This window comes from Tursiops truncatus, chromosome 3 (genome assembly GCF_011762595.2).
Source record: "Tursiops truncatus isolate mTurTru1 chromosome 3, mTurTru1.mat.Y, whole genome shotgun sequence".
In the NCBI taxonomy this organism is placed as follows: Eukaryota; Metazoa; Chordata; class Mammalia; order Artiodactyla; family Delphinidae; genus Tursiops; species Tursiops truncatus.
In genome coordinates this window covers 42223386-42250460 of record NC_047036.1, presented here as the reverse complement: position 1 = coordinate 42250460, position 27075 = coordinate 42223386, and the positions used below count along the sequence as shown (strand labels likewise).

The 27075-nt window shown below is 46.7% G+C and overlaps 2 protein-coding genes across 2 annotated transcripts; both read left to right on the top strand.

Moving 5' to 3' along the window:
• Window positions 1–566: 566 nt before the first annotated feature.
• CCNO (cyclin O) lies at window positions 567–4876 on the top strand. Its single transcript, XM_004329638.3, has 3 exons — window positions 567–1026; window positions 1662–1847; window positions 2302–4876. The coding sequence occupies exons 1-3, from the start codon at window positions 652–654 to the stop codon at window positions 2785–2787; spliced, it is 1047 nt and encodes a 348-aa protein (XP_004329686.1). The 5' UTR covers window positions 567–651; the 3' UTR covers window positions 2788–4876.
• A 2137-nt stretch (window positions 4877–7013) lies between these two features.
• MCIDAS (multiciliate differentiation and DNA synthesis associated cell cycle protein) lies at window positions 7014–16242 on the top strand. Its single transcript, XM_004329639.4, has 7 exons — window positions 7014–7130; window positions 7218–7314; window positions 7495–7586; window positions 10834–10906; window positions 11472–11683; window positions 12595–12705; window positions 12963–16242. Exons 1-7 carry the CDS (start codon window positions 7014–7016, stop codon window positions 13398–13400), a joined length of 1140 nt encoding a protein of 379 aa, XP_004329687.1. The 3' UTR covers window positions 13401–16242.
• Window positions 16243–27075: the final 10833 nt, after the last annotated feature.

Sequence of the window (27075 nt, the reverse complement as noted above, 5' to 3'; positions counted from 1 at the left end):
ACAAACGCAACTGAATTATAATTATTGTTTGTATGGGTCACTGAAGAAAACGTCTGTGCTGACAGAATTCTAGCTGGAGCCTTCGTCTGGAGCTCGGAAGCGGACCTTTACAAAATTACCGACCTGGTTACAGCCGGCATAGAAGGTTCTCGCAGTTGTCAAAACCATCTGGCCAAGGACGAGGAGATGTCCCCCAGGGGAATCTCTTTCCCGGGCGCGGTTAGATCTCCTCATCTGGATACGGCGTCCACCTGGCCTAGCTGCCGCCCCACCCCACCGCTACCCCACGCCGCGCGCGCTCAGCTCCTGCTGCAACCCGAGCTCAGTTGCCCGGGTAACAAGGGATGCACACGGAGCGGGCCGCTCAACGCGAGTGCGCCCTGCGCGCTGTAGCTCCTCCTCCCACTTGCAGACCCCGGCGGCTGAGTGTGCCAGCAGCGCGCTCGGGAGCGGGTCTTTAGCCGGGAAAACGCGGTTCTTGTGCCGCTCTGGGCTCAGCCAGTGAGAAGCCGGGGGTGTGGCTGAGGGAACCTGCAGGCAGAGTACTTATGGGCTCGCCGCGGGTCAGGCCTGGCCTCTTCCGCACTCTCGCGCACGCGTGCCCACCCTCACCGCAGCCGGGGAGTCGTAGAACGGCCACCGGGCTTTATCATGGTGACCCCCTGCTCCACCAGCCCCGTGAGTCCCGCCGCCCGGGCTGGGAGGCGGGACGACCAGAACCTCCGTGCCCCGGTGAAGAAGAGCAGGCGCCCACGCCTCCGGAGGAAGCAGCCGCTGCAGCCGCTGAACCCGTGCCCGCTACCCGGAGACTCTGGCGTCTGCGACCTGTTCGAGTCCCCCAGCTCCGGCTCGGATGGTGCAGACAGCCCCGCGGCGCGAGGCTGCAGCCCCTTACCCGGTCCTGCCCAGCAGCTGGTGCAGCTTGATCTACAGACCTTCCGCGACTACGGTCAGAGCTGCTACGCCTTCCGCAAGGCGCGGGAAAGCCACTACCACCCGCGGGAGTCATTGGCGCGGCAGCCACAAGTGAGGCGCTGGTAGAGCCAGCTCTCCACCGCCGCTCCTCTTCCTCTCCCGGGCTCTCTCCTTTTCTGCTCTGTCAGCCCTCCGCGGCGCCCCGGCCCTCGCCAGCCCGACTTCTGCCCCCGGTCCGAGCGGGAAGGGGCTTTGGAGGGTCGGGCCACCAGCCTCATTTTACAGATGGAGAAAATCGGGGCCTGGACGGCTTAAGTGACCTGCCCGAAGTCTCCAAACTGTTTAGCAGGGACGCGGTAGAATGCAGATTAGTTAAGACAGTTTCTAGGTTCGAGTCCAGACTCCTACCGACCCCAGCAAGTTACTTCACAGTCCTAAACTTGTTTCTTCATTTGCGAAGTGGTGACCTCCCTGCCCCCACTGATTGCTGAGAGTATTACACGAGGTAACGTGTATCCCCGGTCGGCACGGCGCCAGGCACGAATCCCGGCGACCTGGCTCCTAGCCCTGCCTGTGCTCTTTCCACAGCAGCGCTGCCCACCTCTTTCCGTTTCCAGCGCCTTTAGGTTTTTCCTCTGTTTCCTGCCTCCCTCCGGGGACGCTCCCTAGGTCTTCGTGCCCTGTCCCTTCCACAGCCGCTCTCAGCCCTAGGCTCAACTGGCCCGCCTCCCTCCTCCCTCCGGCAGGTAACGGCGGAATCCCGCTGTAAGCTGCTCAGCTGGCTAATCCCCGTGCACCGCCGGTTCGGCCTCTCCTTCGAGTCGCTGTGCCTGACGGTGAACACTCTGGACCGCTTCCTTATCACCACGCCTGTGGCTGCAGACTGCTTCCAGCTGCTCGGGGTCACGTCCCTGCTCATCGCTTGCAAACAGGTACCTCCACGCGGGGTCTGGGGGGCGGGGGAGCCAGACTCCCAGCCGCTCTCTGGCCGCGCGGCTCTTCAGTGCACACGGCTGAGTGCAGGGTTCCCTGAACTCATTTTGCAAGCTTACATACCCCACAGCCTTAACTACAGAATTCTCCCCAAAACGAACAATCCTTTCACCCAGCCCGCAAAGAAATAGGCCGCGTGTCAACAGCTCTCTCTAGCCCCTCTATTCTAGTCTCCGAAAAAGAAAAAAAAAACTTCAAAATTTCTCAAACCTGTTTTCAGCGTTGCGCTGGAAGTACACCCCATTTGATTACAGTGGAAGTATGGAGAGGCGAAGCCCCAAATATCTCGCTGGAAGGGATGGGGGAAGTCCTGGTTTTCTCCCGGGTGTGAGACTGGGTGGGCCTCCGGCCCTGGATGCTGCGCAGCGAGGGATGAGCGCCCCTGTGTTACAGGTGGAGGTGCACCCGCCGCTCGTGAAGCAGCTCCTGGCCCTGTGCTGCGGCGCCTTCTCCCGGCAGCAGCTCTGCAACCTCGAGTGCATCGTGCTGCACAAACTGCACTTCAGCCTGGGCGCGCCGACCATCAGCTTCTTCCTGGAGCATTTCACGCACGCACGCGTGGAGGCCGGGCAGGCAGAGGTGTCCGAAGCCCTGGAAGCGCAAGCCCTGGCGCGCGGGGTGGCGGAGCTGAGCCTGGCTGACTACGCTTTCACCAGCTACACCCCCTCCCTGCTGGCCGTCTGTTGCCTGGCGCTGGCAGACCGTATGCTGCAGCTCCCTCGCCCGATGGACTTGCGCCTGGGCGGGCACCCCGAGGCGGCGCTGCAGGACTGCCTGAGCAAGCTGCAGCTACTGGTGGCCATAAACAGAACGTCCCTGACTCACATGCTGCCCCTCCAGATCTGCGAGAAGTGCAGCCTGTCCCCGAGCTTGAAATGAAGTAGACCCTTGGTCTCCTTTGATCCCCTGGCCTGGCTGCTGGACCTCTCCCATTGCTTTGAAAGAGTGCAGTATTGGCCTACAGAGAAGGGTTCAGTCCTCCCACTTGGTCACCAGGTCATCCTGCAGGTTGTAAATAGTGTACGATTGTGGGGTTTCATTGTTTATTTATTTTGCTAACATCGCACGAGAGAAGAGACGAGTCTTTCCCCAATAAACAGGCTGTCTGTGGTGGTTTGTCTGAATGCTACCAATGCGAGTGTCCACAAAGAGGGAAGGTGAAGGCAATCTGGGAATAGAGGTGATCAGTAACCATGGAGGGTTCCTCCCTCCCCCCAGGCATCTCTGTTTGGGAACACCAGGTTTGGAGAGGTTCCTGTAGACCGAGGTTCCAGTTACAAGGCAAGTCAGGGTCACTTGTTGGCCTGTAAATGGTGACCTTGTTAGGCTGAGGACTGCTCACTCCTAGAGGTTCAAAGGGCGAGGTGGGGTGTGAGACTGAAAAGAACCCACAGCAGTCCATGTTGTCTAGCGGGGCCAGGGGGCACACTGCTGGTGCAGAAGATCCCAGGCTGAGAAGCTTTGGGGACTGCAGTCCCACTAGCTAGGGCAGCCAAGAGTTACCCTGACAACTGCCAGATGTGGGAAAATGAAGGCTGTGCAGGCAGTTATGGCCATTCCAAATTGAGTCCATTTATCCTGCAATCACATGTTGAACAGTTCTCTCTTGTCTTACACCTACTATGTGTGAGCCCATGGTAACAATGGTGCAATAGTAATCATGGCTATCATTGAGTGCTTACATGTACCAGGCACAGTGTTCAGCATTCATTATTTCATTCCTTCAGCAGTTCTATGAGGCAGAGTCTATTATCCCATTTTTCAGAGAAGGACACTGGGCCGCAGAGAGGTTAAACAATAGTGGAGCAGCCAGGATTTGAAGGCAGGTGATCTGAGTGCAGAGTTCCACCCTTTGCCACATGCTCAATTTCCTCCACTTACAGGTTTCTGGAAATGCTAAAAAAAAAAAACAAAAACGCCTTTTCCCAAGGTAGGTGTGGGACAAGTGATCTGTTCAGTGCCCTCCATTTAATAGGGACTATGGAGAACATATTTGGAGAGCCAGTAGAGTCCTTGCCTCTAGTCATGTCACAGGAGTCATTTTACAGATGGGAAAAGTGAGTCAAGAAATGCGACAGAGGCTTGCTGGAGTTCTGTGACTCCACAGCTGTCCCATCATCTTCATTCTCACTGTTGTGAATCTGCTGTAGACCCTGAATCTATAACCTCCAGCAAATTAACCTCTCTGAGCCCAATCGCTGATAGCGGGGCTATTATGAAGCTTAAATGAGATTGCTATGAGGTAGTATAAAGTAGTGCTTAAACACTTGGACTCTGGAGTCAATTTGCTGTGTGACCTTAAGCAAGTCACATATCTATGCTTAAGTCTTTCCTGTAAACATGAGAGTAACAGTAGCATTTACCTGGTAGTGTTGAGGTATGGATTTAATGAGATGTTCTCTACAAACCCCTCAGCACAGGTCCTGCCTGGCACATAGCAAGTCTTCAAGAAGCCTAGGGGCTTCCCTGGTGGCGCAGTGGTTAAGAATCCACCTGCCAGTGCAGGGGACACGGGTTCGAGCCCTGGTCCAGGAAGATCCCACATGCTGTGGAGCAACTAAGCCCATGCGCCACAACTACTGAGCCTGCGCTCTAGAGCCCGTGCTCTGAAACAAGAGAAGCTACCCAATGAGAAGCCTGGGCACCAACAAAGAATAGCCCCTGCTTGTGGCAACTAGCGAAAAGCCTGCGGGCAGCAACAAAGACCCAACGCAGCCAAAAAAAAAAAAAAGGCTGGTGGCAGCCTGCATAATGATGGGGTGTGGGGGAGGAGTTACACAGAAAAAAAAACTTGGTGAAAAAATAGAGATAAAGCAAATACAGGAAAATGTTAATGCTACTGTTGATCATTGTACTGTTTTTTTCAAATTTTCTGTATGGTTGAAAAAATAAAGTTTTGGCAGAATAAACTCAGTCATGTTCTACTGCATTTAGAATAAATCTAAATGTATTACAAATGGCACAAATAAAAAGCAAACTCAAAACATACTTAGAGAAATTTCCTTGCACTTCTTGTGCACCCAAGTACTCTCCAGAGACAGGAGCGCCTTACGAACGCTTCTCTCCTGATATGTTGATATGCTAAGCTCTCCAGGAACTTTCTCCTCCTTGGCTCAAGGAGGGGGAAGTGGTGATCCCCGAGCTGTTTGAGGAAAAGCTGGTCTGTGATGGTGAAAAGGAGGAGGAAAATCATATCACCTGTTCCAAGTGCCAAAATATCTGGAGCTCTCAGCCTGGCTATTAGGGGATGGGGTACCTCTGCAAAAGTGATTTTGGGGGGAGTTGTCTTCACCAGCATTTACTCAGCTAAGATTGATATGGGGGATTTGGTTCCAGAATCATCCAGACCAGGAATCATGTAATCATGCTATTCCAGCTCCTGTTGCCACAGACAATCTACTGTACATTTTTATGCACAATGCCCATATTTTTCTACTCCAGTGTGGAACTCATTGATGGAAAATGGGCCTGTTTTGGATCTTGCCATGTGTAGAGATCTCCCCAAAACTCAGCTAAGAGCTTCCCCACTCCTTTTGCAGACTGGGAAGCCATTAAGGATAGGGATGGGGAATGGACTGACTAGTGGCTAAGGCTACTCAGGAACCGGAGGAAGTAAGAGACAAAGCCAGCAAGAGGCTGTGGGAGGCTGCAGGTGCAGCTGAAAAGGCACTTCAAAACAGCAACATTAATTTATCCACACCAAGCACCAGTCGCATTACAAAAACAATCTCATCTTCACAGCAACTCCTCTGAAGTTAGTGTTATGTTTTTCCAAAAGAACTGGGGTTCAGTTATCTGGTGGATCCTGGGTTCCGACCCTAAAGCCAGAGCTTCTTCCTCACCATCAGCGACACCACACCAACTCTAGCTGGCTGACCTCACTGGTTCCTGCATCTATAGATGCCTCAGAGAGTCTCTAAGTCTATTCTAACTATATCATTGGATTGCTTTCCATCTCTGTCAGGGGGATCTTGTTTATTAATCCAGATAATAAGTGCAAATAAAAGAGGATCTTTCACTACTCCTATGAGGTGTAAGGCACCAATTTAAGGTGCCCAATAGGGTGGTCACAAAGATTTCAATTTCAGATGATTGTTCAAACTGTATGGATATAAGAGTGGTCCTGAAAGAGACCCCTCACCCAAGGATCTAGAGATGCCCCTTCCTGGGAGAGGCTTCCGGCTTGGGAAGAGGAGCGAAGACTCCGGCTGAGTCAACAAGGCCGGTTGTACAGAGAGTGACCAAATGCCTCGAGCGGTAGCTGAGGCTTCCGGGGAAGAGACCGGTTTTAGGGGATTTGGGGCTGTCCACTGTGGACATGTGTGACCCTCTCTTTTAAAGGCTGTGCTCAGGTGCTGCTGCCTGAGAAAGTGCGGGGTAGGGGTAGGGGTACGGAGCGGGGCTCTAGGCATCAGACCAAGTGGATGTCAAAACCAGGAGGTCTCCCTAGCCTTGGGTATGGGGACTTCCGTAATCTGGGGCTGTTCTGGGGAGTCCCTGCTGGACTCCTACAATACATCCCCAGCAAATCCTACATGGCGGGGCAAATGCCGGGGTCTGACTTTGGCAGTTGACACTCCAAGTTTGTTTCGTGCCTTGTGGCTGGCGTGGGAAGAAAATGAAATAAGAATCGTTAACTTTTCCATATTCCCGCTGTCCGTACGCGGAAAGGCGGTACCCAGCGTTAGGGACCAGTAGGGGTTGTCCTCCCCTCCTATGGCGTGGTCGAGAGGCCGCGGCGCCAACGCTAGCCAAAAGAGCGCTCGCGGGCCCGGGCCCCGCGCTCGCGGCTCCCGGGGGAAGCCGCGTTGCCAGGTTGGGTTTTAACGCCTCCGCCCGCGCACAGATTGTCCGGGGCTGAAGGCGCCACCACTGGCGCTCAGGCGCGAGCCGCCCCTCCCGCGCGGCGGTCCTCCTACTCCACCCCGCCTTCCCTCCTCACCTTCACAGTCGCCCCTTAACCCCACCCCGGCCACGCGCCTCCCCGACTTCCGGCCGGCTTCAGAGCCTCGGGAGCGCTGGGTGTCGGGTCGCCATCCCGGCCCGGCCGCCGCCTCCAAGCAGTCGACGCGGGGCTCCAGGCCTGAAGCGGGCGGGGAGACAGGATGCAGGCGTGCGGGGGCACCGCGGCGGGTCGCCGGGCCTTCGACAGCATTTGCCCCAATAGGATGCTGGATCTGCGAGGCCGGCCGTTCGGCAAGCCCGGGAAGCTGGAGAGGAAGGTGGGGCCGCAGGACGGAGCCGGGCAGGGTCCTCACGCTCCCGGCAGTGAGGGCTGACCCGCGCTCACCGTTTCTGTGCCCGGCTAGTTCGCCCCTGCGCGGAAGCTCTTTCTCGGTAGCAGCGGCAGCAGCCCGGTGTCGGTGTACGAGGATCCCCCAGACGCCGAGCTCGCTGCGCTGCCAGGTGATACCGGTGGTCCCTGCGCGACCCCTCGGGTTCCCCGCGCCAGGTGGGTGGGGCGCGCGGGCCTCAGAAGAGCTTTTCTCCCTGGGGTTTCGGAGTCCTGGCGGCGATGCCAGCGGCGAGCCCTTGCGGGGAGGCTTAGGGTCCGCCCGGCGCGTGTCTCCGGTTCTCCCTACGCAGCCCTCACCACCATAGACCTGCAGGACCTCGCTGACTGCTCCTCGTTACTCGGGTCCGACGCGCCGCCTAGTGGTAATTCGGCCGCCTCACAGGTACCTCTCCTGGTGGAAACTCGCGGCCTATCGAAACCCAAACTTCGATTCGGGAGTCAGTTCTCTGAGTTTCCTCAAAGAATCCTTTTGGGTGGGGAGCGCAGGCACATCTGGCTAGGGGGGGAGATGTCCTGCAGAAATCCAAGCCTCGAGGATTAGAACTTCCTCCTCCCTCCTAGTATGTTAACGGTGGCCGCATTCTCAGAACTGTTGTGACCAACTCTGGACAGGGAAGCTCATCTGGAGGGCTCCCCTGCCAGACGGGTCTCCCATTCCCCTCCCCATCTATTCCTTGGAGCTGCGATAAAGCAACGTGGTGGTTGCGCACTGAGGGACGAGGTGGGTAAATGGGAGCAAAGTTGCTCTCTGGGCACCTATCTGTTCTCCCAACATGCCTTTCCCGGCCATTCATTAACCATTTTCATTCCTTGGATGTCTAAGGAGTGTGGAGATTGGAGAATAACTTCTCGATCAAGACTGGAAAAAACGAAGAGAATTTACATTTGGAGGAAGTGGGAAGAGTGACAAAGGACTCGAAGAAATCTGACTGAAAACGTTGCTCTCTACAGAGATGGCCCTTCAGCAGTTGGGCACTTTATAAAAGTCCTTTTCGCCCCCTGCAAAGGCTGCTGCCACTTACTCCCATGGAGCAAAGAGGCATTTCCCCCCAAAACCTATCTTCTTACTTGCATCCCACTTCTACCACTTGCCAGGGCTGAGACTCCCCAGCCAGATGATGGCATCTCCCAGCACTGGTGTCTGGGAGGTCAGAAGCCTGCCTCATCGATGGATATGAATGCATCCATCGATGCATATGAATGGATATGAATAGCTAGATGCAACCTCCAGGACGGGTGCCAGTTCCAGGTTCCTGGCAGCAGGTGCTTGGGATATGAGGTTTCACGGGAACAGACCAAGTACAGAACTCTCCAGAGGAAATGACCACCTCCTAGAACTGGGGTTGGGGTGGTGGAGCAAAGCTTCCCAGGGCCTCTCCAAGTGCCTCTTAGAATTGGGATAGAGCCTAGGGAGACTCAGGGTAGGTGACAACTGAGAGCAGAGATTGTGAAGGCAACAGGTAAGAGTGAGAATTGCCCTGCAAAGGCCATTCTCCTGTTCTTTTAGGGTTTGGATGCTCAAATGAAAAAAGGCAATACATGAGCATCTTTCAACGGACCCAGAGGGCTACATCACGCCCTTACTCCAACATGTTTATTTTGCAAGAAAAAAGCCAAACCAAACCAAACCAAACAACAACAACAGAACCAAGCAGGCTCTTGCTGAATTTTTGCTTATGTATACAGAACTTAAATTTGACATCATGCTCTGCGTTAAGTTTTTTGGTTTTGTTTTGTTTTTGTTTTTTGGCTGCTGTTTGTGTTGGAGAAATGCCAGGTTTTTACCTAATTGGGAAGATAAGATTCACAGTTTCAAGGACAGAGCTCATGCCCGATGGCCCAAGCAAGAGGTCCAGGGTTTTTCCCGCTGGAAGGCAGAACTGGTACAGAAGGAGATATATCCCTAGGGGAAGATTCTGTGGGGGAACCCCCTGGCCAGTGCACACTCTGGTTATATTTCTCTTTCCTGTTGGGGAAAGTGGACAGAGAGAGGAAGTGCTCTAGAAGTGTTTGAGGTCCAGAATGGGCCAAGACCTGGGATAGCACAGGAGGAAGCATTTCCTGGGTGGCTGTCCCTGAGAGTTGGCCTCTAGTCTCATGGTAAGGGCTTTTCTCTACTGAGAGGGAGACCTTTGAGCCCTTGGGAAATGTCTCATTTCTGACTCCTTCAACCAGGGAAGAACTTGTGCTTCAGGATTTGTCTGGGGCCCTCAGTCTTTCCTTTCTAAGCTCCCTTCCCCTTACAGACTCAGTTCTCAACTGGTGCTAGAGGTTTCCCTGGTTGAAGCTCTCCTCCCTGAAGGAAACTGATACTTGTACATTCTTTGAAGTTAGAGTCAGAATAAGTTCCTCTTCTCAGAAGTATTTGAATAGTAAAGAAGGGTGTTTGGGAGAAGAATATGATTAACCCAAAGGAATAAAAAAATTGATAATAGTGGAATCAGTAGAATAGATATTTCTGATGGGCACACTGGATGCACCCCCACACCATGCTCCTTGAGAGGCTTCTTTCCCCTTCCCAGAACTGGCTTCATTGGAAGCCAGGCTGTCCTAAAAGAGAAATAAAAGCTAGAGGCAATGAGGTATAGAGGAAAGAGGACTGAAATAGGCACCAGCATTCTGGGGCAGAAGCTCCAGTTTCACTATTTCAGAGCTGGGTGGCTTTCGACAACGCGATTTCTCTGAGCTTCAGCTTCTCCATCATGGGAGGAGTCACTTCCTGGGCCCTGCCTACTTCCTACATCGGTGTGAGAATGAACAGAGAGACTCGATGTAAAAGTCTGTGTCAACTCTGTCCACGAATTAAGGGAATAAGAAGTTTCCTGGTCACTAGCCTTTTGCAGTCTCCTTCCGTCTCACGCACCCAGGCACATTGCAGGAGCCCAGGAGAGTGTCCAGTCCAAGATGCTGGAGATGCATCACGCCCTACGGGAAAAGTCAACTCCAACTTTTCGAGAAACAGAAGAGCAAGAGGGGCCACGCCTGCTGCGTGCTGAACAGAAGCACTTTCCATAGCATCCCTGGCCCATCTCTTAGCCTCCCTTTTCTCTTTCTGTGTGGGGAGAGGTGGTTTAGTTGTGACTGAGCCTTGGCGGGATGTGTGGACTCGAGCCACTGCTTTGGATGCCTGCGCACGCTGGCGGGTCTTGGGAGGAAGGACGGTGTGTTCGTACGCCATGCTCCCAGCTCTTAGAGCTGTGGCTCCTTGGCCTGTGGGAGGTAAGTCGGAGCTGAAGGTCTAAGCGGGCGCACTAGCAACGCGCCTGGTTGGCTGGTGACTGGCCAATGAGGCGGCGCCGGACTGTGCCGGCTGCCAGAGGCCGGGCGCGGGGCGGCTGTGCTGCGCGCAGAAGGAGCGACGCGCGACGCAGCAGCGCGCATTTTCAGCGCCCGGCAGGACCCTCCCGACCGGGTCCCCGCTTCGTGCGTCTCTCTCCCCACCATGGCAGTGCAAGCCTGCTGGATTCCGTGTCTCGGGCAGGGCTTTGATTTTCAGGTACAAGTTTCCGCTGCGGGCGCGAGTGCATGCAGACCTGCCATCGAGCCCGGGAGGTTAACTGTCGGTCTAGGAAGTGTTCCAGACCCGCCAGACTCAACATTAACTAGTTTGTACCTCTGGTTTGTTTCAGAACCACTCCCTGCAAACGGCAGCGGACTTCGATCTGCAGGATTTCAGAGACACCGTGGATGATCTCATTGCAGGCAAGTGCAATCGCTTTGCAGTTCAGTAACGTCGGGGGTGTCCTCTACCCCTCAAATCTGACTAGTTCGGATTTCGTGGTCCTGAAAGTGGTAAACCCTGTACCTGTCAACGACTCGCCAGCAACTCATCAAAGTGTTTGGCTCATCCAAATTTAGCTCTTCCCCCCTTTTCCTAATGGAGAAGATGAGTCGCTGGATCTATAGCGCTTTCTCAGTTTGCCCGTGTGAGTTCTGGGAGAGAGAACCCTACGCTGTGACGTGGTCTGGAAGACGCTGAGTGACAGGAGTGTGCAGAGTAGTGCATTTGTGTGACTTCAGGCAAGTTTACCCTGGCCACCGTGGAAATCCAGTTCAGATCATCTCAACAGGCATTTATTGAGCGCCTGCTGTGTATGTACAGGATATCAGGTAGAGCCTGGGGATCGTAGGGATTGCAGAGTGAGGGGTGCTTTATTAATAAAGAAAAATCACGTAAACCCTATACCCGCGTGATATTTTGTCCCTGCAGTTAGCTGGGCACGAGTCTGAGGCTGCAAACCCAGCTCCCTCTCTTCCTCTTCATCAGACTCATCCTCTATGATGTCGCCTCCCCTGGCGGGCGGAGACTTCCCCTTCTCTCCTTGCGACGTACTGCCGTTTGGTCCCTGTCTCTCCCCACAAGCCTTGCAGTCACCGCCGCTGCGCCCTCCCGACGTGCCCCCACCAGAGCAGTACTGGAAGGAGGTGGCCGACCAGAACCAGAGGGCGTTGGGGGACGCACTCGTGGAGAATAACCAAGTAGGGACACTGGGCTGGCGTCCAGGAGTCCTTGGGGCGGGGGCAGGGTATAGGGCTCCGGGAGGAAGTGGGGTTGCAGGAGCGGGAATGAGCCCCCTTGGACATTAGAACCAGTGGACGAGTTTACGTAGCTGCTGTTGCTCCACTGGCTCTACCTCAGTTTACAACGTCACTAAATGGGAATAATCTTACCCACCAGATTTTTTTTTTTTTTTTTTTTTTTTTTTTTTGCGGTACGCGGACCTCTCACTGTTGTGGACCTCTCACCTCTCACTGTTGTGGCGTCTCCCGTTGCGGAGCACAGGCTCCGGACGCGCAGGCTCAGCGGCCATGGCTCACGGGCCCAGCCGCTCCGCGGCATGTGGGATCTTCCTGGACCGGGGCACGAACCCGTGTCCCCTGCATCGGCAGGAGGACTCTCAACCACTGCGCCACCAGAGAAGCCCCATCCACCAGATTTTTTTTTCATCCACCAGATTTTTAATAGGGCCACCAATACTTATTGAAGGCTTTCTATATGCCTGGTATTGTGCTTACCAGTTTACTTTCCTCATTAATCACTCACAACCATTGAGCTAGATACTTTTACCAGCCCCATTTTACAGATAAGGAAACTGAGTTATAGGAAGGTTGAACTTCTATATCTGCCTGTTGCCCAAGTCAGCACTCCTCACCGCTACACTGAGGATTAACTGAGAAACATTTTGTCTAAGTGCTCTGTAAAAATAAATAAATAAATAAATAAATAAATAAATAAATAAATAAATAAATAAATTATTCTCACCAGTGTAAACGTCCTTGGGGCCCCAGTTTCTAATTAGACGTTAGGATCTGCGTTCAATTTATGCAGAGTTTACAGACGAGACCGAGCACGGTAGACTATCCCTGAATGTTTGGGTCTCCTCCTGCAGCTGCACGTGACGTTGACCCAGAAACAGGAGGAGATCGCCTCACTGAAGGAGCGGAACGTGCAACTGAAGGAACTCGCCAGTCGGACACGGCACCTGGCCTCGGTGCTGGATGTAAGTGGGGCGCGCGCGTGTAGAACACTGCAGAAACTCGGAAATGTTCTGTGCACCTCCCACCCAGCTCTCGGTGTTGGGAGCCGGCGGGGGTCGGGGAACGGAGGGGACCGCTGGGAGCTCGCTGAGTCACTTGCAGGCGTTGCCTAAGTCGGCCGAGTCGCGCAGTTCTAAGTACGCCCAGGTCTCCTTTGAGCGCCCAGCACGAGGCGAGTCCGGCTGGCCCCAGGGCGGCGCTCCTCCCCATCTTTTTGTAGAAGCTGATGATCACACAGTCCCGGGATTTCGGGGCGGCAGCTGAGCCCATCCCACTCAAGGCGACTTCCAAAAGGAGCCTGGAGGAGTTGTTCAGCGCGGGGCAGGATTGCGCGGAAGTGGACGCCATCCTGAGGGAGATTTCCGAGCGCTGCGATGAAGCGCTGCAGAGCCGCGATCCCAAGCGGCTCCGGCTGCAGCCCGAGCTCCCGAGCACGGACGGCAGGCCTGGGAACCTGCACGGCGCCTTCCGGGGGCTGCGCACAGACTGCAGCCGGAGCGCGCTGAACCTGAGCCACAGTGAGCTGGAGGAGGGCGGCTCCTTCAGCACCTCCATCCGCAGCCACAGCACCATCCGTACCCTCGCTTTCCCCCAGGGAAATGCCTTCACCATCCGGACAGCCAACGGGGGTTACAAATTCCGCTGGGTCCCCAGTTGAGCTGAGATGTGGTCCTCCGAAACACTGCCCTTTATCCAAACTGAAGCGCCTGGAGGCTAAACGGGAGTAGCTGAAACCTGGTTTCTCAGAAGAACTCCACTTGCAGAGCCGACGCCAGCCTGAAACTTTTTTTTCAGGAACAAAAACGTTTTGATACTGATGCACTGTAAAATTCTGGTATAAAATACTGTGTAGTCCCTCCCCTTTTCACAGCGAAACCGTGTGTGTGTGTGTGTGTGTGTGTGTGTGTGTGTGTGCGTGCATATGTATGTGTATACATACGCTTATATATCACAGTCAATTTTTAAAGTATTTATTTTTAGCAGCTTTGAATTACGTACTTTTTAGAGCTGGAAGGGACCTAAAAACCACTTAGGTATTTTATAATTGTAATAATGCCCTATTTTCATACGAAGCAAAAGGGGGCTCTAAGAAGTTAAGCAATTTTCTACAAAAAGAAGCGTCATGGGCACCTTCCGAGTGCTCTCGCTAGTCTTTTAAAGATTGTAGGTCCAGAGGCCAGGTCTCTGGGTGAACGTTTCAATACGTCACTCACTTCCCCTGATCACTTAATTTTGTTACTATTGGAATCTTTCATTTTAGCTGCCAGAATAAAAAATTAGGAGAGGTTAGGGTTAGGAATTCCTAAACCCATGTCTTAGGGCAGGCAAAAAAACAGAGGAAAGTGAAGATTCTCAGAGTCGACGGATTATTGACAAAATAGGTGCTAAACACGTTTGTTTGTAATGATCATTTACATAATTTTGTAAGATTTATGATAAATGTTTATATTAATTATATATAGTTTTATTTGTCTAGACAGAATAACCACAAGAAAAGCAAACTTAGTAAGAAACACATTGTTTTAAGAAAATGGTACATCCCACATGAAAAAGAATGTGCATATTTTAGGGTGTTCATGTTTTTGGGGCGCAGAAACCAAGTGTGGAAACCTTGGTAAAAGTAAAACTATCTATTTGAATTCCATGGATAAAACTGGGGTACACATTCATGTTTTATATTTCTTGGCTTCATCTTCTAAGAAAAACTTAGGTGTTATATGGTGCCTTCTCTTTGCCTTTTCTTTATCCCCTTTTGCATGGGCTTCCTTTTTCTACTCTGTTGTGAAGTTTTGTGAGTAGAGTATGTCAAGTCGTGATTTGTCCTAACCTCCACAGTTCTCAACAGGAGGGCTGCTTCTCGCGTTTGGGGGCTCAGCATGGGCAAGTGTCCAACCCTGTTACACCACATTGCTGGTTCTGCCATCCGAATGCCATCTGAATGGAGAGATCAGGTTACAGGTGAGCTGGGCAGGCTGGTGGAACCTGCTTCCCCAGTTTGTCCTGTGTAACTGTTATCTGTATTTAAATGGCCATTTTGAAAACAAACAAGAAAGTGATAAAATAGATCACATTTCCTCGTACTTTGTCTAACAAATGGACTCTTAAATGGGCCTCAGCAGCTGTGGCTCACGGGCTCCAGAGCACAGGCTCAGTAGTCGTGGCGCACGGGCTTAGTCGCTTCACGGCATGTGGGATCCTCCCGGACCAGGGCTCAAACCTGTGTTCCCTGCATTGGCAGGCGGATTCCCAACCACTTTGCCACCAAGGAAGCCCCGAGAATTCTTTTCATCAGTGTGAATATAAAGTTACTACAGTTCAGCATCAGAAGAAACAGAAAATAAAAACAAAACCCCTTAACTTGTTTCAAGAAACAATCAGCTTGTGAAAAGTTCTTTTCCTCTCCACTCCTCAGTATCTTCATAATGCATTAGCTTCAATGACAGAAAACTTAAATTATCTATATGTATTTTTCTATTTGTCTTACGCCTGGAATTTAAAAAATGACAAGAGCTTTCAAGACTTCTGTGTGTGGTAGTAGGTGGTTTTATGGCCTTCCCCATGCTGAATGAGCCCACAAACCAGAGCTTCTTTGACCTGGTGTTTTCCTCACTTCTTTGGGAAGCTAACCACCCAATGACTGAGTGCTTATACTAGCAATGAAGGGAGCTGTGCCCACTAATTTATGTCCTTACATGATGCGAATTCTTTGTACTGCTTGTTGCTGATTTAGTAGGAAACCTCAGTGAGAGCAACTTTAAACCAAATCTTAGCCGTTTTCTCCATGATTCTTTTAGCCTGTATTCAGCTATGTGATCTATTGTAGCTCAAGAAGACATGTTAGCCTGAAATTATCCCAATAATTCCTTCATTTCCAATAGGACCAGGCACTGTTCAAGGTGTTCAGGAGATAGTCATGAACAAAACGAAGTCCTTGCTGTCATGAAGTGTGCATTCTAGTGGGGGAGACAGATACTGAACAAACAGTATATAATGTCTGATAATTAACATGTTATATAGGAAATAAAGCAGGGTCTCGGGATAGTATGTGACAGGAATTATTATTTTAGATAACATGGTTGGAGTGTTTCTAAACAGTTTCTATAGCAGCAAAATCAGTTTAAAAAAAGAGGCACACACACTTTAACTGAATTATTTTTTAAGGAAATGACCTCATAATTGCAACACTTAGATGTTGTTCTAAAGTAGTGGTTCTTAAATTGTAGCATGTATCAGAATCATCTATAGGGCTTATTAAAACCCATCTTGCTGGGCCCCATCACCAGAGTTTCTGATTCAGTGAGTCTGGGTAAAGCCTGAGAATGTGAATTTCTAACAAGGTGCCAGGTGATGTTGATGCCTGGGTCTAGGGCCACTTTTGAGACCACTGTTGTAAAGAAATTTTTTAAAGATCACTTTAAAAAAGTTAAAACAAACAAAAACCAATTTACCTGATGTTATGCAAATAATTCTTGTGATTTAGGATTAAGTTTTTAATGACACAAACCATACTACATTCAAACAAGAGCTATATTTCAAAAAGTTGGAAGTGACAGTAATGTGCTTTGAAAAATGATGTTAGATGACCCAGAAGGTAGCTTCAATGATGAAATGAATACCTTCAATGAAGGACTTGATGTTGAAGATAAGTGTGAAGAGTCTGAATAATATTACTTATGAAATGTGTTAAAGAAGCTCAATTCAGTTGGCCCCTAATGTGGGCAGAGAGATCAGGACCTAGTCCTAATTCTTCTAATTAACTCAAAGGTCACTTAGAAGAATTATGGTATCATTAATTTATAATATTAGCTAATGATATTTTTGTGTCTATGTTTAACCTAAAGGAGAACTAGGCAGTACAATGATATTTAAAGAATTTAAAATTATTTGGAGAAATGATATGACCAATAAGGGATTAATATCCAACATATATAAACAGCTCATACAACTCAACATCATAAAAACAAACAACCCAATTAAAAAATGGGCAGAAGAATTGAATATACATTTTGCCAAAGAGGAAATGTAGATGGCCAACAGACACATGAAAAGATTATCAGCATTGCTAATCAACAGAGAAATGCAAATCACAACCACAATGAGATATCACCTCACACCTCTCAGAATGGCTATCTTCAAAAAGAACAAAAATAACAAATTTGGCGAGGATGTGGAGAAAAGAGAATCCTTGTGCACTGTTGGTGGGAATGTAAATTGTTGCAGCCACTGTGGAAAACAGTATGGAGGTTTCTCAAAAAACTAAAAATAGAACTACCATATGACCCAGCAATTCTGCTCCTGAGTATATACTTAAAAATCTCCAAAACACTAACTCAAAAAGATACATGTACCCCAATTTTCACAGCAGCATTATCTACAATTGCCAAGACATGGAAACAATTTAAATGTCCATCAACAGATGAATGGATAAAGAAGATGTGGGGGTATATATACAATGGAATATTACTCAGCCATTAAAAACAATGAAATTTTGCCATTTGCAACAACATGGATGGACTTGGAGGGCATTATGCTAAGTGAAGTAAGTCAGACAGAGAAAGGCAAACACTGCATGATATCACTTATATGTGGAATCTAAAAAATACAACAAACTAGTGAATACAACAAAAAAGAAGCAGACTCATAGGTATAGAGAACAAACTAGTAGTTACCAGTGGGGAGGGAGAAAGGGGGAATATAGGGGTGGGGGAGTGGGAGCTACAAACTATTGGGTGTAAGATAGGCTCAAGGATGTATTGTACAGCACAGGGAGTAAAGCCAATATTCTGTAATAACTGTAAGTGGAAAGTAAGTTTTAAAAATTATATAAAAATAAAAGAATTTTTTAAAAGACACTAAATTTTGATAATATTCAAATTCATAAAAATAGTTCATGCACAAGCCAAAATGTTCACTTAACAAAAGAAAATCATTATATCGATAGTTTGCAGTTTATACTGGTTGTCTCTAATTTTTTTATAAATAGATCTTTATTGGAGTATAATTGCTTCACAATACTGTGTTAGTTTCTGTTGTACACCAAAGTGAATCAGCCATATGCATACATATGTCCCCATATCCTCTCCCTCTTGAGCCTCCCTTCCATCCTCCCTATCGCATCCCTTTAGGTCATGGCAAAGCACCAAGCTTATCTCCCTGTTCTACGCTGCTGCTTCCCACTAGCTAACTATTTTACATTCAGTAGTGTATATATGTCGATGCTACTCTCACTTTGCCCCAGCGTCCTCCTCCCACCCCATGTCCTCAAGTCCATTCTCTACGTCTACGTCTTTATTCCTGCCCTGTCACTAGGTTCATCAGTACCACTTTTTTTTTCTAGATTCCATGTATATGCGTTAGAATATGGTATTTGTTTTTCTCTTTCTGACTTACTCCACTCTGTATGACAGACTCTATATCCATCCACCTCACTACAAATAACTCAATTTCATTTCTATTTATAGCTGAGTAATATTCCATTGTATATATGTGCCACATCTTCTTTATCCATTCATCTGTTGATGGACATTTAGGTTGGTTCCGTGTCCTGGCTACTGTAAATAGTGCTGCAGTGAACATTGTGGTACATGTATCGTTTTGAATTATGGTTTTCTCAGGGTATATGCCCAGTAGTGGGATTGCTGGGTCGTATGGTAGCTCTATTTTTAGTTTTATAAGGAACCTCCATACTGTTTTCCATAGTGGTTGTATCAATTTACATTCCCACCAACAGGGCAGGAGGGTTCCCTTTTCACCACACCCTTTCCAGCATTTATTGTTTCTAGATTTTTTGATAATAGCCATTCTGACCAGTGTGAGGTGATACCTCATTGCAGTTTTGATTTGCATTTCTCTAATAATTAATGATGTCGAGCATCTTTTCATGTGTCTCTTGGCCATCGGTATGTCTTCCTTGGTGAAATGTCTATTTAGGTCTTCCATCCATTTTTTAATTCGATTGTTTTTTTTTTTTTTGATATTGAGCTCCATGAGCTGTTTGTATATTTTGGAGATTAATCCTTTGTTGTTTCATTTACAAATATTTTCTCCCATTCTGAGGGTTGTCTTTTGGTCTTGTTTATGGTTTCCTTTGCTGTGCAAAAGCTTTTAAGTTTAATTAAGTCACATTTGTTTATTTTTGTTTTTATTTCCATTACTCTAGGAGATGGGTCAAAAAAGATCTTGCTGTGGTTTATGTCAAAGAGTGTTTTTCCTATGTTTTCCTCTAAGAGTTTTATAATGTCTGGTCTTACATTTAGGTCTTTAATCCATTTGGAGTTTATTTTTGTGTATGGTGTTAGGGAGTGTTCTAATTTCATTCTTTTACATGTAGCTGTCCACTTTCCCCAACACCACTTATTGAAGGGGCTGTCTATTCTCCATTGTATGTTCTTGCCTCTTTTGTCATGAATTAGGTGACCATATGTGCATGGGTTTATCTCTGGGCATTCTATCCTGTACCATTGATCTACATTTCTGTTTTTGTGCCAGTACCAAACTGTCTTGATTACTGTAGCTTTGTGGTATAGTTTGAAGTTAGGGAGCCTGATTCTTCCAACTCCGTTTTTCTTTCTCAAGATTGCTTTGGCTATTTGGGGTCTTTTGTGTTTCCATACGAATTGTAAAATTTTTTGTTCTAATTTTGTGAAGAACGCCATTGGTAGTTTTATAGGGATTGCATTGAATCTGTAGATTGCTTTGGGTAGTATAGTCATTTTCACAATGTTGATTCTTCCAATCCAAGAACATGGTATATTTCTCCATCTGTTTATGTCATCTTTGATTTCTTTCATCAGTGTTTTATAGTTTTCTGAGTACAAGTCTTTTGCCTTCTTAGGCAGGTTTATTCCTAGGTATTTTATTCTTTTTGTTGCAATGGTAAATGGCATTGTTTCCTTAATTTCTCTTTCTGATTTTTTGTTGTTGGTGTATTGGAATGCCAGAGATTTCTGTGCATTATTTTTGTCTCTGGCAACCGTACCAAATTCATTGATTAGCTCTAGTAGTTTTCTGGTAGCATCTTTAGGATTTTCTATGTATAGTACCGTGTCATCCACAAACAGTGACCGTTTTATTTCTTTTCCAATTTGTATTCCTTTTATTCTTTTTCTTCTCTGATTGCCATGGCTAGGACTTCCAAAACTATGCTGAATAAGAGTGGCGAGAGAGGACATCCCTGTCTTCTTCCTGATTTTCGTGGAAATGCTTTCAGTTTTTCACCATTGAGTATGATGCTTGCTGTGGGTTTGCCATATATGACCTTTATTATGTTGAGGTACGTTCCCTCTATGCCCATTTTCTGGAGAGTTTTTTTATCACAAATGGGTGTTGAATTTTGTCAAAAGCTTTTTATGCATCTATTGAGATGATCATATGGTTTTTATTCCTTAATTTGCTAATCTGGTGTATCACATTGATTGATTTGCATATATTGAAGAATTCTTGCATTCTTGGGATAAATCCCACCTGATCATGGTGTATGATCCTTTTAATGTGCTGTTGGATTCTGTTTGCTAGTATTTTGTTCTGGATATTTGCATGTATGTTCATCAGTGATGTTGGTCTATAATTTTCTTTTTTTGTGATATATTTTTCTGGTTTTGGTATCAGGGTGATGGTGGCTTCATAAAATGAATTTGGGAATGCTTCTCCCTCTGCAATCTTTTGGAAGAGTTTGAGAAGGATCGGTGTCAGCTCTTCTCTAAATGTTTGATAGAATTCACCTGTGAAGCCATCTGGTCCTGGACTTTTGTTTGTTGGAATATTTTAAATTATGGTTTCAGTTTCATTACTTGTGATAGGTCTGTTTATATTTTCTAATTCTTCCTGGTTCAGTCTTGGAAGATTGTACCTTTTCAAAGAATTTGTCCATTTCTTCGTGGTTGTCATTTTATTGGCACATAGTTGTTTGTAGTAGTCTCTTATAATCCTTTGCATTTCTGCAGTATCAGTTGTGATTTTTCCTTTTTCTTTTCTAATTTTATTGATTTGCATCCTCTCCCTATTTTTCTGATGAGTCTAAGGGTTTATCAATTTTGTTTATCTTCTCAAAGAACCAGCTTTTAGTTTTACTGATCTTTGCTATTGTTTTCTTCTTTTCTATTTCATTTATTTCTGCTCTGATTTTTATGATTTCTTTCCTTCTACTTACTTTGGATTTTCTTTGTTCTTCTTTCTCTAGATGTTTTAAGTGTAGGTTTAGATTGTTTATTTGAGATTTTTCTTGTTTCTTGAGGTGAGATTGAATTGCTATACACTTCCCTCTTAGAACTGCTTTTGCTGCGTCCAGTAGGTTTTGGGTCATCGTGTTTTCATTGTCATTTTTTTCTATGTATTTTTTAATTTCGTCTTTGATTTATTCAGTGATCTCTTGGTTATTTAGTAGTGCACTGTTTAGCCTCCATGTATTTGGGTTTTTTTACAGTTTTTTTCCTGTAATTGATTTCCAATCTCATAGCATTGTGGTCAGAAAAGGTACTTGATATGATTTCAATTTTCTTAAATTTTCCAAGGCTTGATTTGTGTCCCAAGATGTGATCTATCTTGGAAACTGTTCCGTGCTCACTTGAGAAGAAAGTGTATTCTGCCACTTTTGGGTGGAATGGTCTATAAATATCAATTAAATCTATCTGGTCTATTGTGTCATTTAAAGCTTGTGTTTCCTTATTTATTTGCTGTTTGGATGATCTGTCCATTGTTGTAAGTGGCGTGTTAAAGTCCCCTACTATTATTGTGTTACAGTGAATTTCTCCTTTCATGGTTGTTAGCATTTGCCTTAGGTATTGAGGTGCTCCTGTGTTGGGTGCATATATATTTATAATTGTTATATCATCTTCTTGGATTAATCCTTTGATCATTATGTAGTGTTCCTCTTTATCTCTTGTAACAGTCTTTATTTTAAAGTCTATTTTATCTAATACGAGTATTGCTACTCCAGCTTTCTTTTGATTTCCATTTGCATGGAATATCTTTTTCCATCCCTTCACCTTCAGTCTGTATGTGTCCCTATGTCTGAAGTGGGTCTCTTGTAGACAGCATACATATGGGTCTTGTTTTTGTATCCATTCAGTCAGTCTGTGTCTTTTGGTTGGGGCATTTAATCCATTTACCTTCAAGGTTATTATAGATATGTATGTTCCTATTACCATTTTCTTAATTGTTTTGGGTTTGTTTTTGTGGGTCTTTTTCTTCTCTTGTTTTTCCTACCTAGAAAGTTTTTTTAGCATTTGTTGTAAAGCTGGTTCGGTGGTGTTGAATTCTCTTAGCTTTTGCTTGGCTGAAATCTGAAATCCATCAAATCTGAATGAGATCCTTGCTGGGTAGAGTAATCTTGGTTGTAGGTTTTTCTCTTTCATCACTTTAAGTGTATCCTGCTACTCCCTTCTGGCCTGCAGAGTTTCTGCTGAAAAATCAGCTGATAACCTTATGGGGATTACTTTGTATGTTATTTTTTTGTTTTTCCCTTGCTGATTTTAATATTTTTTCTTTGAATTTAATTTTTGTTAGTTTGATTAATATGTATCTTGGTGTGTTTTTCCTAGGGTTTATCCTGTATGGGACTCTCTTTGCTTCCTGGACTTGATTGACTATTTCCTTTCCCATGTTAGGGAAGTTTTCGACTATAATCTCTTCAAATATTTTCTCAGACCTTTTCTTTTTCTCTTCGTCTTCTGGGACCCCTATAATTTGAATGTTGGTGCATTTACTGTTGTCCCAGAGGTCTCTGAGATTGTCTTCAATTCTTTTCATTCTTTTTCTTTATTCTGCTCCTCGGCAGTTATTTCCACCATTTTGTCTTCCAGCTCACTTATTCGTTCTTCTGCCTCAGTTATTCTGTTATTGATTCCTTCTAGTGTATTTTTCATTTCAGTTATTGTGTTGTTCATCTCTGTTTGTTTGTTATTTAGTTCTTTTAGACCTTTGTTAAACATTTCTTGTATTTTCTCAATCCTTGCCTGCATTCTATTTCTGAGATTCTGGATCATCTTTACTATCATTACTCTGAATTCTTTTTCAGGTAGATTGCCTATTTCCTCTTCTTTTATTTGGTCTTGTAGGTTTTTACCTTGTTGCTTCATCTGTGACATATTTTTTTGCCATCTCATTTTTTTTTTTTTTTATGAGTGGGATTGTGTTCCTGTCTTACTGGTTGTTTGGCCTGAGGCTTCCAACACTGGAGTTTGTAGGCTGTTGGGTAGAGCTGGGTCTTGATGCTGAGATGAAGACCTCTGTGAGACCTCATTCTGATGAATATTCCCTGGGATCTGAGGTTCTCTGTTAGCCCAGTGGTTCTGACATGGAGCTCCCACTACAGGAGCTTCAGCCTGTCCCCTGGCCCATGAAGATCCCGCAAACTGCATGGGGTGTAAAAAAAAAGAGAGAGAGAGAGAGAGAGAGAAAATAACAAAGTAAAAAATAAAATTAGACTAGGAAACTAACAGATATGCTAGATAAGAATATAAAAATAAAAATATAGATGAATCAACAACCAGAAGGTACAACAGTACCATAATAGTAAAAAAAAGGAGGAGGGAAAAGAGAGAAAAAAAAAAGTGGGGGCAAAAGGCTTTGGCTGTGGAGGGTGGGGCCTAAGCAAGGGCAAGGTTTGGGCAGTGGGCGGGGCCTATGGTTAGGACCCACAGGGCTGGAAAAGACCCTGGGGGCTGTGGTGGTGGGGCTTAGGCTCAAGGAACAGAAGGGGCCCAGACATGCCCCCCATCTCTGGTCTCAGAGGGCAGGGGACCTCACCTGGGAGCCCAGCAGGCTTCATGGGTTCAAGTGAGCACGGTAAACGCCCTCTGCTCCTCTCCTGCTTCTCCTGGAGGACCCATCCCACCTGCCTCTCCTGATCTCCCCCACCTTCCTCCTATGTCCCCAGGACCCACATGGTCTGGAGGGGGCTTTGGAGTGGGGGTACTGGCCTGGGAGCTCAGCACGCTCTGCAGGCCAAGTGGCCCAGGCGATCGCCCTCTGCTCCTCTCCTGCTCCTCCTGGAGGGCCCCTCCTGCCTACCTCTCCTGATCTCCCCAGCCTCAGGGGCACCGATCCTGTCTGGCCTCCACTTCTCCTCCCCTCTCTGTCCCCACACATCCTACCGGTTCACTTGGGGGTTTCTCCCATCTCCTTGGGCATCAGGGTCCCCTACCAGTGGCCAGCAGGCGCCCTAGTTGTGGGGAGATGCTAACTCGTTGTCTTCCCACACCGCCATCTTGACTCCGCCCCCTCTACACTGGTTGTCACTATTTAAAAATTTACATACATATGAAAATTCCAACCGTTCACTTAAAATGAGAGAATTGAAATAACTCAAGTTATGTTTCTTTGCTTAGTCACTCACTGTGCCAGCAATGTTCAATTTTAATCTCCTGTTTAAATGCAAGAAAATGCAATACCACAGGGATGAATGACATGAGCTTTGACTACAGCAAGCTCACAGAGCTCAAAACATTAGGAACTCTCTCTCTTGAAGACATGTAATTGAGTCCCTGTTTTTGAGCAATGACTGTATGATGGGGATTTTCCCGATTAACTGTCAATGTTTATAAGAGGACAGGAAATGAAAGTGTGTTAATTTGAAGCTTCCACCTATAGTATTAAAATTCAACAAGGACCACAGTATTTAGAACTTAGACCAGCCAACAAAAGATTTCTTCAGATAGGAAAATTTTATCCCAGATATTTAGAGTTGCCCATCCTACATAAAAGACATGTAGTTGGTTTTTTTTACTGTTTTGTTAAAGTCTCCAGACAATGTATCCTCTTAGTGCTGGCACTTGGAGTAGACAGACTGCTCCAGGTGGCCCTTAGTATGCCACAGGGATAAGTTGCGGCGTTCCATTTTATTAGTTATTCATGAAAAAAATTATTTGGAGCAAGAATCATCGGCTGCGTGATCCTGTAGGTCACATGACTGAATCTAATCTGTTAATCTTACTGTGTCCTCCTTGAAGTAGACGCTGTGGGCTGAAATCTGTGTCATAAGCGATAAGCATGATGTCTTGGTTTCAGCATAGGGATTTATGGGACATGACAAAATTAGGGGCTTGAAGCCACCTACATGTTGAAAACACTCACAAACAGATTTCCCCAAATTCGTTCTTCCTTCTCCCCTCTCCCTTGTTCTCTCTCTCTGATCTTTGCGTCTCACAGAAAAGAGCACCAGTACTATAAAATCTGTGCCAGGCAGTTGAGATAGGAATGGAGTTTACTCGATTTTTAAGATAAGGGTTTATTTTTAACACATAATAAGTTGAGACAGGAGTTGCTAACATTTGTTTCAGCTGCTAATGATGCTATCAATGAACCAGACTTTATCTTTCTGCTTTATGCCCCCCTAACTTGTTAGCAGTTTGTCCTCATGCTCAATGTTTCATGACCATAAGGTTACTGCTGTAGCTCCAGACATCATGTCTGCATTCAAGATAAAAATAAAGAGTACAAGGTTTCACAAATTGAAAGGAAATACAAAAACTCTGCCAGAAAACCCGCAGTGGACTTTCACTCAAGTCTCATAATCAGACCTGAACCACACAGTTACCCCTACTTGCAAGGGAGGCTGGGAATCTAGTTTCTCACTCTTCTAGCCACTACAGCAAGAGGTAGGCAAGAGAGAAGGGAGTTGGGAAAAGCTCTTACCCTATCTAACTAACAGTATCTGCCACAGAGGTTTAATGGTCTCAGTGATATAGGGAAGCCTAAAGAGAAAATACAGGAGGAATGTGTCCCTCAGACTCTGACACCACAGCTTGGCCTCCCCAGCAGGGAGTGAGGTGGGCTTCCATCCTGAGAGAGGGCCCAGGATAGTTCTTGGCCTCCCTTGGGGACCTGGGAGCCTGAAAGGGAAGGAAGCACTCAAACTGGTGCTGCAGCTGGAGCCTGAGGCCTGGGTATGTGATGAGAGTCTTTGAGTGTGCGAGCCTCTGGGAATAAGACGAAGGAAGTGATTGGTGCTCTGGTTGGATTCTCCTTAATAAATTTCACCTTTTAACTAAAAAAATGGAAATAAAAATTTTATGCAAGGAAAATATACTCATTGTAAATACAATGAAGTAACAAGTGGTAATGAAAGTACAGTGAAGTAACAAGTGGTAATCCTAACAACTAAAGATACTGTTCTGAATATTTTGGTGTATTTCCTTTCAGAAATTTTTAATGTATATACATAGGTGAGTGCATAAGTATGTTTGTGTGTATTTAAAACTTGGATCCTCTAGACATATTATTTTTAAAATAAATTTATTTATTTGTTTATTATTTATTTATTTATTTTTGGCTGCATTGGGTCTTTGTTGCTGTGCTTGGGCTTTCTCTAGTTGCAGCGAGCAGGGCTACTTTTCATTGCAGTGCACGGCTTTCTCATTGTGGTGGCTTCTCTTTGTTGTGGAGCACAGGCTCTAGGCACGCAGGCTTCAGTAGTTGTGGCTTGTGGGCTCTAGAGCACAGGCTCAGTAGTTGTGGTGCATGGGCTTAGTTGCTCTGCAGCATGTGGGATCTTCCCGGACCAGGGCTTGAACCCGTGTCCCCTGCATTGGCAGGTAGATTCTTAACCACTGTGCCACCAGGGGAGTCCGGCGGGTGGATTCTTAACCACTGCATCACCAGGGAAGTCCCTACATATCATTATTGAATAGCAACAATTGACCATTGTATAGAAATGGTCAAGGGTTCTGGAGTCACATACAGATGGATAGTTGCTCTCCTGGCCCTGCTGGGATGGGCCAGCTGGGTGACTTGAGTCTGCGAGCAGGCTGCATTCCTCAGTTTTGAAACTGGGACAATAGAAGTTGTGCGATTGATTGAGGTGATGCATCTCAAATGCTTGACACAGTACCTGTTACATGATGAACACTATAGTTATCTGTTTGTATTAGTTTTCTATCGCGGCTATAACAAATTACCATAAACTTAGTGCTTAAGACAACACAAATTTATTATCACAATTCTGTAGGTCAGAGATGGTTAAGCTGGGTTCTCTGCTCTGGATTTCTAGGAAATCAAGATGTTGGCCGGGTTCTTATTTAGAGGCTCTGGGAGGACTCCATTTCCAAACTCAGTCTGATTGTTGGAAGAATCTAGTTCCTTATGATTGCAGGAAGGAACTTCCCATTTCCTGGCTTGCTGCAAGCCAGGGACTTGTCTTTGCTCCTAGAGATGTCACTCTGTTCCTTGCATTTGGACTCCTATGTATCAAAGCCAGCAACGTGTGTCAAGTCCTTCTCACTGGAAGCTCTCTGACTTTCCCTTCTGCTGTATCTCTCTTGCTTCCAACTGGAGAAAATTGCCCAAGAAGTAAAAATACAGGCATGAGTTAGATGTCAAAAGTGTGGGCATGGGTT